This window comes from Puccinia triticina, chromosome 4A, assembly GCF_026914185.1.
Source record: "Puccinia triticina chromosome 4A, complete sequence".
NCBI lineage: Eukaryota > Fungi > Basidiomycota > Pucciniomycetes > Pucciniales > Pucciniaceae > Puccinia > Puccinia triticina.
This window is the reverse complement of record NC_070561.1, coordinates 3,837,536-3,855,361: the sequence shown is the minus strand read 5'-3', so window position 1 is coordinate 3,855,361 and position 17,826 is coordinate 3,837,536. Positions and strand designations below refer to the sequence as shown.

The 17,826-nt window shown below is 46.1% G+C and overlaps 3 protein-coding genes across 3 annotated transcripts; 1 reads left to right on the top strand and 2 right to left on the bottom strand.

Moving 5' to 3' along the window:
• Nucleotides 1–7,237: 7,237 nt before the first annotated feature.
• PtA15_4A444 (uncharacterized protein) lies at nt 7,238–8,463 on the bottom strand (the record flags this gene model as incomplete). The annotated part of the gene is made up of 5 exons (XM_053168328.1): nt 7,238–7,361; nt 7,485–7,725; nt 7,872–8,060; nt 8,143–8,274; nt 8,370–8,463. 5 exons carry the CDS (start codon nt 8,461–8,463, stop codon nt 7,238–7,240), a joined length of 780 nt encoding a protein of 259 aa, XP_053019548.1.
• A 99-nt stretch (nt 8,464–8,562) lies between these two features.
• On the bottom strand, nt 8,563–9,223 carry PtA15_4A443 (uncharacterized protein; the record flags this gene model as incomplete). The annotated part of the gene is made up of 3 exons (XM_053168327.1): nt 8,563–8,691; nt 8,755–8,955; nt 8,996–9,223. 3 exons carry the CDS (start codon nt 9,221–9,223, stop codon nt 8,563–8,565), a joined length of 558 nt encoding a protein of 185 aa, XP_053019547.1.
• Nucleotides 9,224–15,759: 6,536 nt separating this feature from the next.
• PtA15_4A442 (uncharacterized protein) lies at nt 15,760–16,416 on the top strand (the record flags this gene model as incomplete). Its single annotated transcript, XM_053168326.1, has 2 exons — nt 15,760–16,023; nt 16,087–16,416. The coding sequence occupies 2 exons, from the start codon at nt 15,760–15,762 to the stop codon at nt 16,414–16,416; spliced, it is 594 nt and encodes a 197-aa protein (XP_053019546.1).
• Between the last annotated feature and the right edge of the window lie 1,410 nt (nt 16,417–17,826).

The window sequence follows — 17,826 nt, the reverse complement described above, 5'->3', positions numbered from 1 at the left end:
TACTGTGAAGTTTTTTTGGCTACTGGGTCACAGGAAGCGGCATTTTTAATGCTTGCCGCGTCAAAATATGATTTTTTCTTGTCAATTTTCTGTAGGCTCAAGCAGACCCCTAACTGACTTGATTATTTTTTTGGGGGATCATAAAAAGTCAATCTATTGATTCATCTAAAAATATCTCACAAAAGGCAAAGAGTTTTTTGGGGGGAACACGCAGTGCGCAAAGAGCCGTGGCAAAAGCGCGCACTGGGGGCTGGACGTCGAGACAACAACCCCTACAGTGCGCAAAGTAATCCAAGTTTATTAAAGACAGAGAAACACAGAAAAAAAGATCAAGGGTTCCCCCTACAAATGAACCAAATTACAAAAAAAAGCAAGGTTCAAAAAAACAAATCACAAAAACAAGCCTCCCTAACACAAAATTCAAAAACCACTAACTAGGCCCACTATCCATTCCTGTCTAGCAGGGTTTAGAATAGTGGGTGGATGGCCCCCAGCGCGCCGCATTGAATGCAAAGGGGGGCCACCAAGTAGAGCCCCTCAAACTGTGCAAGTGCAACAACAGCAGAGGGGGTTGAGGACAAACCGCACACTGGAAGTACAGCAGCAGAGGACGCCTGGGGTAAACAAAAAAGCAATCTAATGCCCTCTCTTTTATAGAAAATTTGGCACCACCTGGCACAGCCCTCAAGATCCACCCGCGCACTCGCGCATTCATCCTTCCTTGACAACCACACCACTGCCACGCAACAAACCCATGGAGACCCATGGTGACCCTTGCCACAAGACAAGGCTTTTCTCAAACCGTTGCCCTTGCAATACGCCTGCCCAGGGTCTTTCCAAACCAGCCATGTCAACTTTTTCCCAGCATCAGAATGCCAAATAGGGCAAAGCGCCAGCCCAGCTTTTGCAATTTCTGTCGACTGACCCTGGAGCCACCAGCCTTCCCACCGCCTCCTGCGTCTCCAGCTCCACAAAAACAGTGAGCGTGCCTTTGATGACGGGATTGGTTATGGCAATGACCAGTCATGCTACATACATATGCTATAATTGATGAGCTTGCATCTTTCATATTCTAGAATTGATGAGCTTGCATCTTTTCGTCAAACATTCCTGCGCTCTGCGCTGGCGGGGCCGCGGGGGCTATGATAAGGATGGTGGTCTCACCCCTTGAGCGTCTCAACAAGAACGCTACACCATTTGTCCCTGGGCCGCCTATGACTCCACCCAAGCCGGTAAACTTCAAGAGGCCCTCGCCCCTTGTCCTCGTGGCTCCAGATTCAGATTTCCCATCGACCATCACTCCACCCGGCTTAACAGCTTTCGACATCTTGGGCAAGCCGGCCAGCGCCATCTTGGAAACTTGACCATCCCCGCTTCATTACCCTCTCCGATTCCTCCAAGCAACAATCCGACCGGGTCGCAGCTAGGCGCCCCCCAGTCGCGTCCTAATCCTCATCTCCGCCTGAGGCTAATTAGCTATTGACTCAGCTGGTGATTCTGATTGGTTGGGACAAACTGCTGAAATGTCGGAGTCAGGTTTTTGTGATGGAGGAAGAATATTGGCAACAGCAATCAGAGAATGAGCAGCAAGGATTGCTTCAGTCAAATGCAAAGCAATTCAGTACTTCCGCTACAAGTAATGGAGGTCCGAACAACACAACAGACAATGGGGTAAAGGCGCCTTTGCGCAGAGAGTCTTTGCCCCCCCCCAATCCACAATCTTTCACGGCATACAATCCCCCAAGCCCTATCCCAACGATCAACGTCTCAGGTTCACAAGATCCTCGACCACCTGAGATGGCAGGTCCGGTCAAACTCTCTTCCAGAGAGGATGACGGCTTGAATCTGGATCCTCCGGACGACCCAGATCAGCCTTCTAAAAGCCCAATGGTTGGCCCTGCCAGGAGTTGATAAACCAATTGCAGCTCATCCATCAACGGGTATAACGGACAAGCAGGATGAAATTGCAGCAACTGCCACGACAGCCGCCCCCCAAAATACCTTCATGAACAAGAGGCTCTGTGAAAGGTGGTTGGATAACTTGTTTATGGTGCTCTATGAGGTGAGCTTCAAGCGTAAGAAATCAAGAGAGCGTCAAATGCTCACATGATTTTTTTTTTTTTTTGCTTGAATAGGATCTGAGGGTTTATACGCTTTGGAGGGCCAAGGTAGCGCACTTCAAGGCCCAGCACATGCCGTATAGGAAAAAGAGGACGGAGTGGGAGATTCTTGGGGATCTGGCGTTCTGATTTCACCATAAGTAACAGGCAAAGGACACATTCCAGCGATGTTTGGAGGCAAAGTTCTTGGCCAAAGCTTGAATGAAACTTTTAGAGTTCTACACGGATGAAGGAGACATTCGACGGAGTTTAAATGCGGCTATCAGGCTGAGCACCTACCAGCATTGTTGGTACATGGAGATGTTGGTGAGCAGCTCTCTTGACCTTTGTTGCCTCTGCACTGCACACTTGATTGCTCAACCTCTTTCCTCTACCACCCGTCGAACAACAACGCAAATTTGTTTTTTTTTTCTCTTGGGCGGGTTCAAGTTTCCAACCGCCATTGCACACCAATTGTATGGAAAAGGAAGATGGGGCCGTGGTCAGAGAAGCCGGCGTCCCGGAGCCGGAGACAGAAGACAACGAGGTTAGTGAGGAAGTTGGTGGCCTAGAAGACAGCGGAGTTGATGAAGAGCGCGCGCAGGATTGAGGGGTGGTTGACTGGGTTGTTGAGTGCAGAGTACAGCGGGACCACTTGGTTGTTCATCAACCCAATCAGGAGGTGCTTCATGCCGTGCTTCAAACAGTTGCTCAGGCTTTTTCATCAGTCAGTCTTTTTAGTGTCCTCTCTTCTTTTCTGAAATTGGCATATTTACCTCTGCAAGGCCGCCTTGGATGCCGGACTGTGGGGGTCCTGGAGCTCGAAGAGCTCATAGGCAGCCGGGCCTTCAAGGAACTAGAAAATAACAAAAGATATCTCTTCTTCAGAGATAGATAGATAGAAAGTGTGTGTGTGTGTGAAATGACCCACTTTGAGGACGGGATGGAGGGCGTAGTTGTTGTTGAGGCCAACATAGGGGCCTTTCAAGATGCCACACATGGCCAGGTACAGGAAGCGGTCGCCTCTGAGGCTGAAGGTGGCTATGAGTTTCTCGGTGAAGAGGTAGCCCTGGGAATCTGTATCTAATCTCCTTTGTTTTGCCTCCTGCTTTGTTTATCTTTGCAATCAGTCTCTCATTTTTTTCCTTATCATTTCTCATGTTGTTCCTTTCAGTTTTTCACCCTTAGAACTCAGGTTTTTATTGGTTCTGTGTTTCCTAATGTTGATAGTGGTTGGAAAAATAAATAGAGATTTTGGCTTGCGGGGATGACATCTTGCCATACTTATGAATTCACACTGGATGAATTTTGCTGCAATTTTCAGAACTTCAAGGTGAGCTTGAATGACTTTTCAGTATATCAAGGATGAGTTTCTATAGGCAAAATAAGAATGTCCTTGGGGGTGTGCACCCTGCAGCGGCGAAGCCGCCTTTGCCTCTAGTTCCGTATTAGATTAAGACTCTTCTAGCCAAAACCAGTGGAACAATTAAAAGCTCTTCAATTTCATCAAGCAACAAATTAGTTATTGACTTGTTTATGCCAGGTAACAGTTGTCTTCCAAGGGAGATTGGGAAATTTGCTTCCATTATCCAAACTCAAGACCATTTGGATAAAGTATAATGTGATTAATCTCACTTTAACATACTTAAACAATTTGGGTTTTTCCAACACTTGAAGAAAGAAGAAAAAAAATCAAAGCCATACCCAGTGTACAGTCCCTTGAAAGATATTTCCAAACCCCCAATAGCTCATTCCAGAAGCCCAACCAACAGACTTGAAGTCATGAGGATTGGACAATGGGTCTTTAAAATTACTGTAGAACTAGAGGCTAAGGTGGCTTTGCCACTGCACTTTTATGGGCCACCCTCATGGCTGAGTACTACATGTAAATAAAATCTGTTATTAGTAACAAACTAGAGGCCAAGGCTGATTTGCCGCTGCAAATCCAATTTTCAGTTGCTCCACCACCTGTGTTTATGATGCTATGGCCTGCTCTGCCAAAAAACTCCGCAAACAAACACAAGAAAACAGCCATAAAGCAAGCACAACCGTAACACATAAAGCAAGTCCGCAAAATATGCAAGGTAAAAGAAGCATAGCAGTCCACAAAGTATAGTAAAAACCTTAAAAAGAGAGTCTATGGGGAGTATGAGGCAGAATCCTCCCTCCCCCACTGTGGTTTTATAGAGAAGGGAAAGAGAACTAAAAGATATCCTCTGCTTGCCTCCCACGCACACCACCCACCAACTCCATTCACATGCACACACTTGTCATCTGCCAAGCGCTATACACACGCACGCATGTCATCTGCCAAGTTCCGCTCTCAAACTAGCTCCTGTTGTCTCCGCCGCTTGCCTTTTCCCGCTGTCAAACTTCTCTCCCTAGCTTCCACGCCCCTGTCTAGCCTATGATGACAGGATCCCACGCGCTGCCTCCGCCCCAGCTACACCCGCTTTGACTACCACGGCTTCCCCCAATCACCAACTCTGCCAGCCATTCCGCGCTGGCCTGCTCAGTTTGAGTCCTGTTCTGCCGTCAAGCTCCGCGCGCCGCTGCCTTCAGTTGTGCGCTCCGCTCCGCTCAGTTCCGCTTTGTCTGCGCTCCGCACCGCCGCACTCCGCACTGATTGCTCCATGGAAAATTTGAAACATGTGCCAGAATTGATCACCACATTGTTGTTAAAGCCAATGTTGTCAAAAGCACCATCTTCAAGACCACCATCAAAAAAACCTTCAAAATTTTCACAAAAACCACTGCCCCTGTCATCAAAACCATTGCTTTCAACGAATCCACCATTGTCATCAAATATGCTAGAACTGGTGTCATTGTTGTATCTTCAGGATTCATCTTCAAGTTGATGTTGATTCTGATGTGGATTATGATAGTCAGGGCCTGGTGAGTGCAATTGAGGAGACATGGCTTGTTGGTTAGGTAATATTATTGGCTCATGATGTAAATGTGGAGGCTGAGAATTCAGTTGATGTTGTTGACTAGCTAATTGATCAATGTGCACCTCTTTGTACTGTTGCAAACATTCATCTCAAGCTTTTTGTCCCATAGTTTGAAGGTGCTCAAATTCCTCAGCAAAAAGTGTACTAGCCCAGAGATTCACATCTTTGGCAGTGTAGTTGCGAATATTGAAAACAGGTTTCTGGCCTTGTTCTATTTGGTTATCTTCATAAGACTCATTGAGGCTCTTGTTTTCATATATAGCATACACGCCATTGGGCTGATTGTCAAGAGAAGATTGATTTTCAAGTACTGAGTGATTTTCAAGAGTCAATTGCTTGTTGATAACTGATTGATTGTGGATGATCAATTGCTCATCAAGGGTGGATTGCTTGTTGAAAACTAAATTCTCATCTATATCAGATTGCATGTCCAAGACCAATTGCTCTGTAAAATCACCAGACCATCATTTACCTCCACTGTCATTCAAAGCTTGAGTTTGACCTGGAACTTTCTTTGAAGAAGCATTAAAATCTTGCTGAACGTGGGTTGAGTGTTTTGGCTGTTGTATCATCTGCTGGTCAAGAACATTCTGATCTGGAATTGGGTAAGCCGGATGGGTCTCAGGATGAACAGACTGCAGGCAAAACGCATGAAAATCTTCTTGTCTGGGCTTGCTGTGATCTTGCTTACAGGTACAAGATTGTTTGTTTGATTGATTACACACATTGTGTTGCTGAGAAACGTGGTGGTTGAAACGTGGCGGGAGACTAACTTTTTGAAAAGAAGGCCGGGTTCTGGGAAAAGGAGCATAAGAGGTTGGAGACGGTGTGGTGCTCCATCCCAAGCCACAAGTAGTATTTTAGTATCTTCTTTTACATATCTTCATCATTACACTGCCTATTACCCCATTACCCTTCACAAATACTTCATTATTATTGCATATTCAGATTCTAAGCCTCATTTCACCTACAGTCACTCACACATAGTACCCCTAACCCTTTACATACATTTCTCATCATGTACTATGCCTATTGCATTGGATCTGCGCTTAACTCTTTCAGTAGTGCTCATCATTACAAGTTGTGAATATGTTCACATCATCTTCCCCATTTGTACAACTACAGGATAAAGCGGCTGCGCCGCTGCAGAGCCCAGGTGCCCAGCTCAAATATTTTACTCTGTGGCAGCAGCTCATGTGTGTATGCTTTTCAATTCTGAATATACAGAATGTTTTTAGATATTTACCATCCAGGTTGACTTATATGTGGTGCACAAAACAACACCTTAACAATGAGCCACTTCAATTATCTAAAATTCCCAAGCATCATGTTGAGTTATTGTGTTCAGGTTTATCTCTGCTTTACATATTTCATTTATGTATGTAGTATACCTGGGCCCAGCAGACGTAGAAGGACTCTTTCCTCATCCTTCCACTACCATCACCAGGCCTCTAGTCAAGTACTTATCTCAGAAACTCCTGTGACAGTCATCTCAGTCACAAACTACATCCATGTCACAACAGCTTTAAAGCTTAAATTTATCATTTGCCTAGATTTATCAGCAATACTCAATCATGGAGGAACTTGGAGGACTTGCCAAATTTTAAAATTTTGTTGATCAAAGGGTGATAACACAGTAGTGTGAGCCATTGCCCCACTTGGCATTGCTGGGGCCGGGCATGATGACAATGGAGGAAGGGGAGCAGACGAGTTCAGTGAGAGGGAGCAAGACTTTGTGGTTGTGGAGCAAAGATTCAGAAGGTGATGGCGAGGAACTGGCGGTGAATTTATATTGGCGAGGCTGAGCTGCTGCCCGCGCCCTTTGTTCTTTCTGCATAGGGGCTCAGCAGCTCGGTCTTGGGCCCGTCGACTCTGAGGCCGTCTCGGCGAACCATGTACACCCTCAACCTCAAGTGATCACATAAAGAGCATTGGAACTTACCTCGTTGGAGAGCAGATCAGACCGTTAATTCATCCCGGGAGGGTTGCGAGCGGGGGGAGGGTAGAGTGGAGCTCGTTGCTTCGGCAAAGACACATTTCACTGCGGGAATAGGCCGCCGCCCACGCTCCGTCGACCGTCGTCAACAGTCTTGGGCTTCTCAGGCCCGCTCTTGATGGCCATCGGGATTGGATGCTGGACACGAGTGGGAAGCGCGGCTTTGATCTATTTTAGCAGAGAGACGAGGCTTACTGTTTAAAAGCGAGGAGGAATTTCTCCTTATCAGGGATAGTGGCGACCTTGGGGGGCAAACGTTCGATGACTGAGGGGACCCAAGACGCCAATTGGGTGGGATAAAAGTCGGCCATAAGCCTGAAGAGGATGATGACGGTGGAGAGGCAGTCTTCGGGGAAGTCAGTGAGGGTTCTCTTGAGCGAGACGTCGGAGAGTAAGTATCCGTTCTGTGTGACGAGTTGATTGATCAACTATGCAAACAGATCGTAGCCCGCCGGAGCGACCGGATTAGACATCTGATTCGAGCCAGGAGCAGCATTGCTCTTCGCCGACCCGGGCTTCCCCCCTGCCCCAGATGATGATGAGGCTGCCGCCTGTAGCTCTAGACTCGAGTGCCCAAGGATCTCTCGGATGTAGTTCAGACTCGTGAATATCGGCTCGGGATCGAAGAACTCGAGACATGTCAGCACCAGTGGGAAGAACAGTTCGAAGGGATCAGGATCTGGTCTTGGTAATCCACCAAGCTTGATAAAAGATGTATGTAATCATCGATAACTGTGTTTTCACATGACGCCATCCAAATCAACGAAAACAAGATCAGTTTCATGTCAGTTTTTAGAAAAATACAATCGAGAGCCAAGGACGTACCATCAGAGATTGTGGAAGCATTTTTCTCGTTGAGAAGAGGGAACACACGATTACTCTGGCGTTCGAAGGCAAGTTGGACAGCCGAGAGAAAGTTAGGATCGGTCACTTCAGGGAAAGCGGCGACGATCTTGGAAGTGATCCAGAGATAGTTGGAGCAGCCGGAAGCCTCGAAGCCTGCAGTGACCTTCTCTAAGACGGAGCCGATGAGAGGCACCGTAGAACTTCAGCCCGCGACGGATCAGCGCACAGATACGCTCCGATAGCTTGATACTGCTCCCATATTGCTCCAGGATCTCAGAGATAACCGTCCAGATCTCGCCCATCGACTTGAGACAGTCCGGCAGCAGGTCTCCTTCCAGTCTGCCTATGATCGAAATAAACGTGTCTAGGCGCTCCAGAAGATCTATCAAGAAACATCACGAAATTCAAAATCAACTTAAACTCACAACATCGAATTATCGGGAATCGAACAGGGGAAATAGGGGGAAAAGAGCTGACCTGAAAAATATTGCTGTACTTGCTTGGTGGGTGCCTGCTTGCTGGCCGCAATGTTGTACAGTCCTTCTACAAGAGGCATGCAGAATGTGGACATGGCGGCAGCGCCTTGAGGGGCAGGAAGACCAGCGATGATTCCGTCGGGATGAAGATTGGTCCATTCGGTGTAGCGGCAGAGGACAAGGATAATAGCGTATCAGATCTTAGGATGGGCGGGTAGTATAGGGATGATGTCCATGATCATCGGAAGGACCCCGTCCTCTTTGAGATCCACCTCGGCGCCCATGGTTCTCATCGAAAATAGGAGTGCTTCGATATCCTGCCACTTGACGTTCGAGTTGCTCGACATGGCTTAGACGATGATGTCATATGATCTCTTAAGACAGACCGAGGCACCAAGCACGTAGCAGCAATCTTTCAAGGTGTCGCCGATGTCCTGTCGGGACCGACGGAAATCATCGGCTTCCTGGCCGACTTGAGAGCTGGGATCGTCGGGATAGTGGAGATGGCGGATGATAGTTTGTGCCAGACTGGAGTAGATGTCTAGCAATGGTTTTGCGTTGGCATCTTCTCTCTTGCGATGTAGTCCCTTGGAGAGTCGATACCAAAAGTTGAGTGATTCCGAACACCTCGAGATCCTCGTAATCACAGCAGGAGCGAATAGCAGGAACGGTCGGCAAGAAGGTTTCTGGATGGCGGAGGATCAATGGGGTGTACCATTCCCCAGCTTCGACAAAGATCCGGTAATAGCCACGCATCTTGTCTGGATCGTCTCGGTCTTGAGTGAGCTTGGGTTGGAGGGCAATCAGGAAGCATAGGATCAGTTGAATCACCGGTGTTGTAGTTGCAGTAGTCATGGCTGGGCTTTTGAGATTCCTGTGCGAGGGCCCGATGGTTTCCTGGCTGGCCTTCTGTCCCTGCTTGACGCACTCAGCCAGCAGCAGCAACTGGCTCCCGAAGTCCGGGTCCTCGTCCTCCTTGTTTTCTGGAAGTGGTTGTCCTCGTGGTGCTGACGATGAGAAGGGTCTTATTGTGTATGCCAAGCTGGTCAAAAGGGGGCTGTGGAAGCGAGACTTGGAACACTTGTGTATAAAAGGAAGGGCTTGATGAACATCAATACCCCCAGGGCGTCCTCTGCCGCTGCACTTCCAGCGGACGGTTCGTCCTCGCCCCCCTCCGCTGTTGCATGTGCGCAGTCTGAGGGGCTGAAGAGTGGGCCCCCCACGGGTCTGCAGCCTCAGCTGCGGGCCGGGGGCCTTCACGTCCATCACTTTTGACCCGTGCGCTTGATGCGGGCTGGGTGGTGAGCCTGGGGGCACGGCTTTGCCGATGTTGGAAGGCTGGTAGAGATTTTCTTGTCAATAAAATCAGTTTTCTCTTGTGTAAAATCCCCCTTTTTGTGTATCCTGGTTTTTGTAGAGGGAAAACCAGACATGTTTTTTTTTGAACTTTTGTTGATGGGGGAACCAATGATGTTTCTTTTCCTCATTTTGTATAATTGTAAGGGGGAACCCTTGATCTTAATTTTTTTAATTATGGCAAAACTGTGTATTTAATAAACTTGGATTGTTCTTCCCATAGCCAGAATTCCTCTTGATTGCTCATCCTTCAGCTGAACATAAGATAGACTGTTTCCCCCTCACTTGTAGAGTATGCAGAAATTATAGTGGAAATTCCTCATCACTCATTTGCTTATTGAAATCATTGCTATTGCTCCTCAACCCATTGCTATTGAACATTGCCCATTGCCCCTCTGAACCCACCCTTGATATTGAACCATTGCTATTGCTTCCCCCTCATCAATCATTACCCCAACCCTCTCATCCTCAGTAGCCCAAACAGTAGTTAAGCTCATAGTACTAGCTCCTAAGATCAAGTAGAAATCAGCCACAACTTTTCTTCTTTTTCTTAGTGTTACTCTCATCCCCTCAGCATTAGTCAGGAAGGCAGCCTCACCAGCACCCTTGCATAGCTTACATTGGTGCTAGAGTTGCTATCCATCTCCCTTTTAAGCTCTATTCCCCCCTTTGAGTAGTTCCACAAAGGCACAGTGTCTAGGAAAATATTCAGATTAGAGATAGCACTTTTGACCTGGGTACCCGTGGCGGGTGCAGGTACCTGCCCAAATTACACCCGCACCCGCTGGCGGGTACCTGCCACGCCAGACAGGTACCCGCTTACAGGTGACAGGTACCTGCCAAATGGTACCCAGCGCCATCCCTACCCTGTAGGACGGAACTTTGCGCGCAGGTACCTGTGGCAGGTGCGGGTACCTGCCTGAAGCAACACTGGGTCAATACAATTCAATACAATATTCTGGATTTTTTTCATATTGTAACGTCGCCATGTTACCTTTTTTGCTGTTACTGTTAACGGTAACAATTTTTTTCGCGCCTTGCGCGTATTGAAATGAGTCAATCTTTTTAAGATCATTAACGGTATGGTAACGCCAATAATGCAATAACGGTGTTTTTCCAGCCAAAAAAGGCTAAAAAAGCCAAAAAAAACCACGATACCACCGCGATATTGACATTATATCAGCAGCAGTATTGTAACAGCGGCAAATATAATTAATAATCTAAATCTAATATCGGTAACGCACTGCCGTTACTGGTAACGGTACCGGTAACGCGCCAAAAATTGATACAATATTGTTACGTTACCGTTATTGGTATCATATTGACCCAGTTTTGCCTGAAGTTCTACTGATATTGGACACCCGCACCCACACCTGGCACCCGTTTCCGGGTACCTGCTCCTGAAAGCAGGTACCCGCAAACGGGTATCTGATGCCATCCCTAATTCAGATCAGCAAGGAAAAATTGAATCCATCTTCAAGCACCATTGGCGTTGGGGTCCATTGATTTTGAGTGTTTGAGCATTGAAGGATAAGAAAAAAATGAGCTGGGTCCAGGATTGTTTGTTGGATTTGTAAGGTAAGAAAAAAGAGACACCGGTATTTGTTTTTAAAGACAAGAATGATCCAGGATTGTTCATTGGTTGATTTTTCTTCAACGTCTGGCTAGTAAGGGTTAACAAGATGCCTTAAGGGCTGATAACCTATACACCACCCCAAAAAGGATGGCAATGTGCACACATTGCCATGATCAATACATTGCTATTCCATAGTTCTTACCTGGTCTTAACACCAAGTATAACCTTGTGATTCAATCATGTAACTGAGATTTAAAATTGTTGTTACTTGGTTAACTGATCCCATCCCTCTATACTCATATTGCACATACATCCTGGAAGTGATTTTGGACAATTTTACAAAATGCCTACTGAGCCCCCTGGCTCTACACTGGAATGATCCAAGTAAGAGAAGCTTTAGAGAATGGCGATAAGCACACATTGCCTTCCTTTATGGGGTGGTGCTGGGTGTTTGATGAAAGTAAGAGAGTTGTTTGAGGAAAGTAAGAGGTGTAGATGAGGGTAGTAAGACACAAGTAAGAGTTGTGTTAGAGGAATGTTAGAGCATGGCAATGTGCACTCGTTGCCATCCTTTTTGGGGTGGTAATAGGAACATGTATGTGGTAAACAGTAGGGATTGCTACCAATGGGGCCCGGAGGAGGCTGATGTACACTCCTCCAGGTGGCTGAGCCACAGCCAAGTACACACCTGTGACCTCGGTCACAACACTTCTGTCCTTAGTATGTTGAGCCAGGCCGCCTTGGGAAATTTTCCTTAAAAAGGCAGCCTGCGCTTGGCTCAAACCCAGTTGGGTTCAGGCAGCCTGTCAGGGAGCCCACCCAATTGCCATCCCTATTCTAAACCTTTGGCATCTCCTCAACAGTTCTGTCTACACATAATTTTTGGATTACCATTGATGTATTTTCAATAATTTTTCCAAAGATTGCCCAAGTAAAGAAATGTGGATTCCCAATTTTGTGGCTACAAGACATATGATTGCCTCAAATTCTTAACAAGAACTAAATCTACAATTCTGTCTATTCAGTTTCGTATATCATTTTCTCTTTTTTATTTGGCAGATACATACTTTTTGCTCCTGCTTGAATTGAGGGATGCCATGCAAGCCTGTCCTAAGGAGAGCGCTCCGCGCAGGGTCCACTGGACGCACCATTTGGGTGGCTTTGTTAAGCTAGATCTCAGCATAACAAACACATTTGCAATTTTCTGCTTATTGAACTCATCTTTGACAAAGGTTTACTAGATTGTACATGATTCTGAATGCAATTGAGTTGATTGGCTATTGAATTTAAAAGGAAACTTATGATTGGAACAATTGGAAATGGTTCAGGAAAGGGAATAAGAATGAATCCACAGGATTTGTAATCAAAACAACGGGGAACAATGACGATGTTGGAAACAAAATGTAAGCAAAAACTAGATTCCTAGAAATGAGAGGTTGGGTCAGCGGGCTAGGCAAATGGGGGAGAGGAAGATTGGGGGACCTACTTAGGCTGATGATGCGTGGAGCTCTTTCCGAGCGTTTTCCAAAATGGTCAATATATCTTTATAGAGTTTCTCGGAATTCTCTCCTCTGACACCAGGTTCACGTATGAGTTCGGCAAACTTGCCCACACATTCAATGAGAGGCATTTTGGCGTAACAAGGCGTGAAATCGCGCGTAGCCCATCCAGGTTTGGCAAGGAAACTTCATTTCAGCGCTGCTAGCGTTGCTAGGGGTTGATAATTCCATTTTGTCACTTCCAATATTTTCTTTTCTTTCTCAGGGTAATGGATGCAAATCCATATCAATACCCAAAAAAATGATTCCAGTTCATCGACAAAATGGTGCAAATGTTTTTTGTTGTTGAGCAAATAGATTGACATGAAGACTTTTGTGCCGGTTTTTCCTTGGCGTTCTTGCTTCTCTGTGGGATGGTAGGGGATTGCAGCATCCAGGTCAATCAGGAAGTTTTGATCCGGATTGTGTGTGTTGCCAATCATAAGATTGTTGACCAAGATGTTGCAGTGAAGATAGCCAGCCTTCAATAATCCCTGGTGCCCCTTGATGCAATCCTCGAGGGCCTTCAACAGACAAACCGGGCAATCAGCTTCCCAAATGGGTCGCCCCACATCTTTGAGGACCAACAGCCTATGGACCCAATTAACAAACTCATTTGGCACTACAGAATCATAGGTCGTTTGAGCAAATTTGATTGTCCACTTGGGTCGGCGGAAAGCGGTGCCCCTCCGAACGTGAGATTCAATGTCAACTTTTGTGTTAGCCACCTGGACTTCTTCATGATGATAATATTGGGCCACATGGCACACTTCTTTTTTGGTCACGTCGAAAAGCATGTCACCTTCTTCTCTCCGGTTGCCAGGCTGCCAAGAATCTTTAATCAGAAATTTCTCCTGATTGTGTACTTCAAGATGCGCTTTCCAGCAGGTTGTCCCCCGTGTGCAGATTCCCAAGGCTCGAAAGACAGGTTTGTCAATGATGAGTGTTTGAAGACCGCTTTTAGTTTTGATTTTCACAGTTTGACGCCCTTGATTCTTGACAAAGGTTGGGTCAAAGCCAAGGAGTGTCTTATCACACGTTAAGAAAAATGACATTAGATGAAAGAACATTTTCAAGTGTTTTTGGTTTGCTTTGAGCTCAAGTAATTTGGAACCAATTGCTCCGGATCTGTCGAACTGCCAGAGCTTCAGACTGGATCTGCACAGAGTAAGTCCAACAACAAAGCTTTGGGTGGGCTGATGTTTGAAGATCTTGTAGACATATTTGGCCAAGCAGATGTAAGCCTGTTTGGCCTGTGCTTTGTTACTCTTGAGCTCAAAAGGGACCAAAATATCTTTGATGTGAATATATCCGTTTTTGGTGCCCCTGGATACAATATTTGCCCCGCCTCTCTTGTGTTGGTCCGTGGTGCCCTTCAAAGGCTTGATAGAAAAAGCCTGCCAAGCACGGGGAAACTGAAGGTTTGGGCTTTGCTTCTTCAACTGGAGAAAGAATGAATTGATCCATTCCAACATAATTACCTCGGATGTGTTGGGAAATTCATATCTATACCTGTCTTCAATGAAGCTTTTGTCGGGGGTGAGACGGAAAGCGCTAGGGAGACGTCACTTGTTGGTGAAGTGCTGAACCAAACCTGGGACATTGATGTACGTTAAATCGCTCAGCTCACGTTTGAGCAACGAAACAAACTCATAAATCTGGCCCAAGGAATTCATGGTGCCGGATTTGATACCGGTGCTCGCCGGGTTTGATGGGACATCGAAAGACGTTGGGGGGCGGGTGAAATTTTCTTTGGTGAGCTTACGCATTTCTTCATCGGATTTGGGTTGTTCGTCGAGGATGACCGTGACGAGAGGCTCGAAAAGTTCGGGGGGACCTTGCTTCTGAAGGGAAAGTATTTTTAGCATTGCCTTGTTAAGCCGTCCAAGGGGATCCATTCCCATGATTCTAATGAAAGGTTGGGTGTATTGCATGATTTCTGTAAAATGGTAAGGGTGAGATGTTGAGTGATTACATCGGTTGATGATTGAGTTCTTGGCTTGCTTACCGCTCTGATTACGACGGGAGAAATCTGCCAGCGTGTTGATCCCTTGCAATGTGAGGCTGTTGCGCAGACGGTATTGAAGAGATTCAGCTTGCTTGGCGGCGGACTGAGCCATGATGCTGGAGTTGATGAGCGTTGGTGGGGAGTGGAGTGGTGTGGTTTGTGAGAAGTTGGATCACCTGATCTTCAGCGCCTCCAGTCCGACCAACTTCCCCTTCGATACCCAGCTCATGAATGTCTTCCTTGACGGCCGGAAGTCCTGCCTGCCGACCCTGATCCGGGGCTTTTTCAAGCCTCTCTGAGAATTAAGACGGCATCAGTTTGGCCCAAAGGGGTCAGGGGAGAGATGAGATCATGTGATAGAAATATAACAAAAGGAAGGCTGCTTATGTCTTTTCGGTGTTCTTTGATTGATTCAACTTCATATTCATTCTCTTCAAGGTTGTTGATGGTGAAGAGGAAGAAGAGAATGAATATGACGTTGAATCAATCAAAGAACACCGAAAAGAAGAAGTAAGTAGCCTTCCTTTTGTTGTATTTCTATCACATGATCTCATCTCTCTCCTTACCCCTTCGGGCCAAACTGATGCCGTCTTAATTGCCACACCCGACTCGGTCCCGCTCGCCACTGGTCAACCCAATCACGGATTCACTGCGAGCACCCACCAAGAAACTGACGCCGTGAGAGCATTCGCATTTGTTGGCTATATTTTCAGGCTAAGTAAGCCTGGGTTTATGGGCAGGTTAGCTGACCTAGGCTAACTAAACCGGGCAACCGCATTCGTTGGGTCAGGTTAAGGTCAACTGACCTGAAATTTAGCCAAAGACGCAAGGCAGCCACATTGGGAGGCTTGATCAATAGCTAGGAAAACACCCCCGAATGCCATCTTGACAACTCAATACTACCCTCCAGTGGATGATGGCCGAGCCGGATCCGCTGGAAGAAATGCTCCAGTACTTCACCGATAGCGACAAAGAAGATATCCCAATCAATACCCGAGGACCAAGCATAGATCAAAGACGATACAAAGGGCAGCTCAAGTTGCAGTCGGATTATCTTTCTGGCACTGCAACTTACACCGACCGCGAATTCCGGAGAAGATTTAGAATCACAAAAACCATCTTCAGCAGGATCAGTAACGACTTGGTTAATCATGATAATTATTTTTTGCAGAAACGGGTCTGTCTTTTGATGGTATTCACAATAAAAAATCTGGATTTGAACTGAAATTTCTTTGAACAGGACTGCTGTGGTGTTTTGGGTCTCAGTACCAAACAGAAAGTAACGGCTGCTTTGCGGATTCTTGCTTACGGAGTCCATTTCAAATACGAGTATGTCTCCTCCTCCCACCCCTCTTCTCGAGGCCTGCTCATTCTCGCCTCCTCTGATAAGATGCTTGTGTGTCTGACCACCAGAGCCAAGTCGCCGTCTGATACGCTCTGGCAAGCCTGGCGGAAAGCCTGCGGGAACATCACTGAAGTCCACCGTCAACCGCACCATCACCCGGCCCTCAGTCCAGCTCTTCCTCCTCATCAAATTCAATGTCCTCGGAATGTTCAGCACCAGATATGATGGCACTCAGCTGACCAATGTGGCATATCTTGCTGAACTCCCCTCCTTCTAATCTTTCCGCCCTAATCCCCCATTTCCTTTTGCTTCTCCCTTTCCTGTATTGTCCATTCCTCTCTCACATCTACCATTTCCTTTCGGTCCGCTGAATCATCACATCTTGTCTCTTTCTTGTTGTATTATCACCTCTTAGGATCCTTTGTTTTTTCGCCAACCCCATACGTGAATGCAACACTATTATTATTGTTGATCAATTTTTTTTCGTAGATGTATATTAGTCACAAACCTTATCATTTAGGAAAACACTTGTAACTTTTTTTTCTTTGTTTACAGTAGAAAGAAAAACAAAAACTAATCTTGGATAGATGTTTATCAATGGATCTGATCATTATGCTGTCATAGAAAAATGATTGACTCTCAAAAAAATAATGAACAATCAGAATCAATAGACTGACATGTGAAATGAATGATAACTAGAGGCAAAGGCGGCTTCGCCGCTGCAGGGGGATATTAGGCCATTTGAGAATCCTCCAGGAATCCTGAAAAATAAACACACAGCTTTGGGTGAAAATCTAAGCCTCCCTGCAAACCAGTGAGGGTCCATTTTCTTTGAATGGATGGTTGCAAGTTTTTCTGCATCCTCATACTTCAGTGGCCTGCATAGTTACCCAAATTGGCCATGTATCATCAGGTATCTCTCTGGTTTCTGTTTTGCTACCTTCTGGGATATTGGTCTGGCTGGGTAGGTGTATGGCTACATGTGCGCCCTCTCAAACCACCTGCCGCCCCAATTCCTGACTATTTCAGAGAAATTGCACAAAAAATCACTTTAGAAGATGCAATTAATAGAAGACAATCTTAAACATGGAAGCTTATTCTGAAGTGTTGTATGCCTTTCAGATTCTTCTGAGTTTGATTTTTGCCGCCTTTATTCTATGTAAATTGTTATATAAGATTTGGAATATTAAATCTCCAGTGCTCCTTAGTTCAAAGAGAAGAGAAACATTTATTGGCAGTTGTTGGGCTCCAAGCTCATAATATCAGAGAAAGAAATTCAGTAAATACTTCTTCCCACTCACTTAGGCACAGTGTAGTATGTACCAAAGATCATGAGTGGGGAAACCCGCATTGAACAAAGATTGGAAAGTCTTATGTCTCACTGGAGACTGAATGACTTCTGAGCCCGGGGAGAACCTGTGCACCCAATATTCTGCTGTATTAGTGGCATCTATAGTAGCACATAGGAGCATATAGAAGCCTATAGGAGCATGGGCTGGTATAGATTTCTCTAGCTGAAGCCCAAGCCAAGTACCACTGCTCTGTGAGTCACAGCAGCCTCTTGATGTTCTACATGAACAGTTATGTATATAAAAGGCCTCAATCAAACACCCACACAAGCTTTGATGAGCCTCA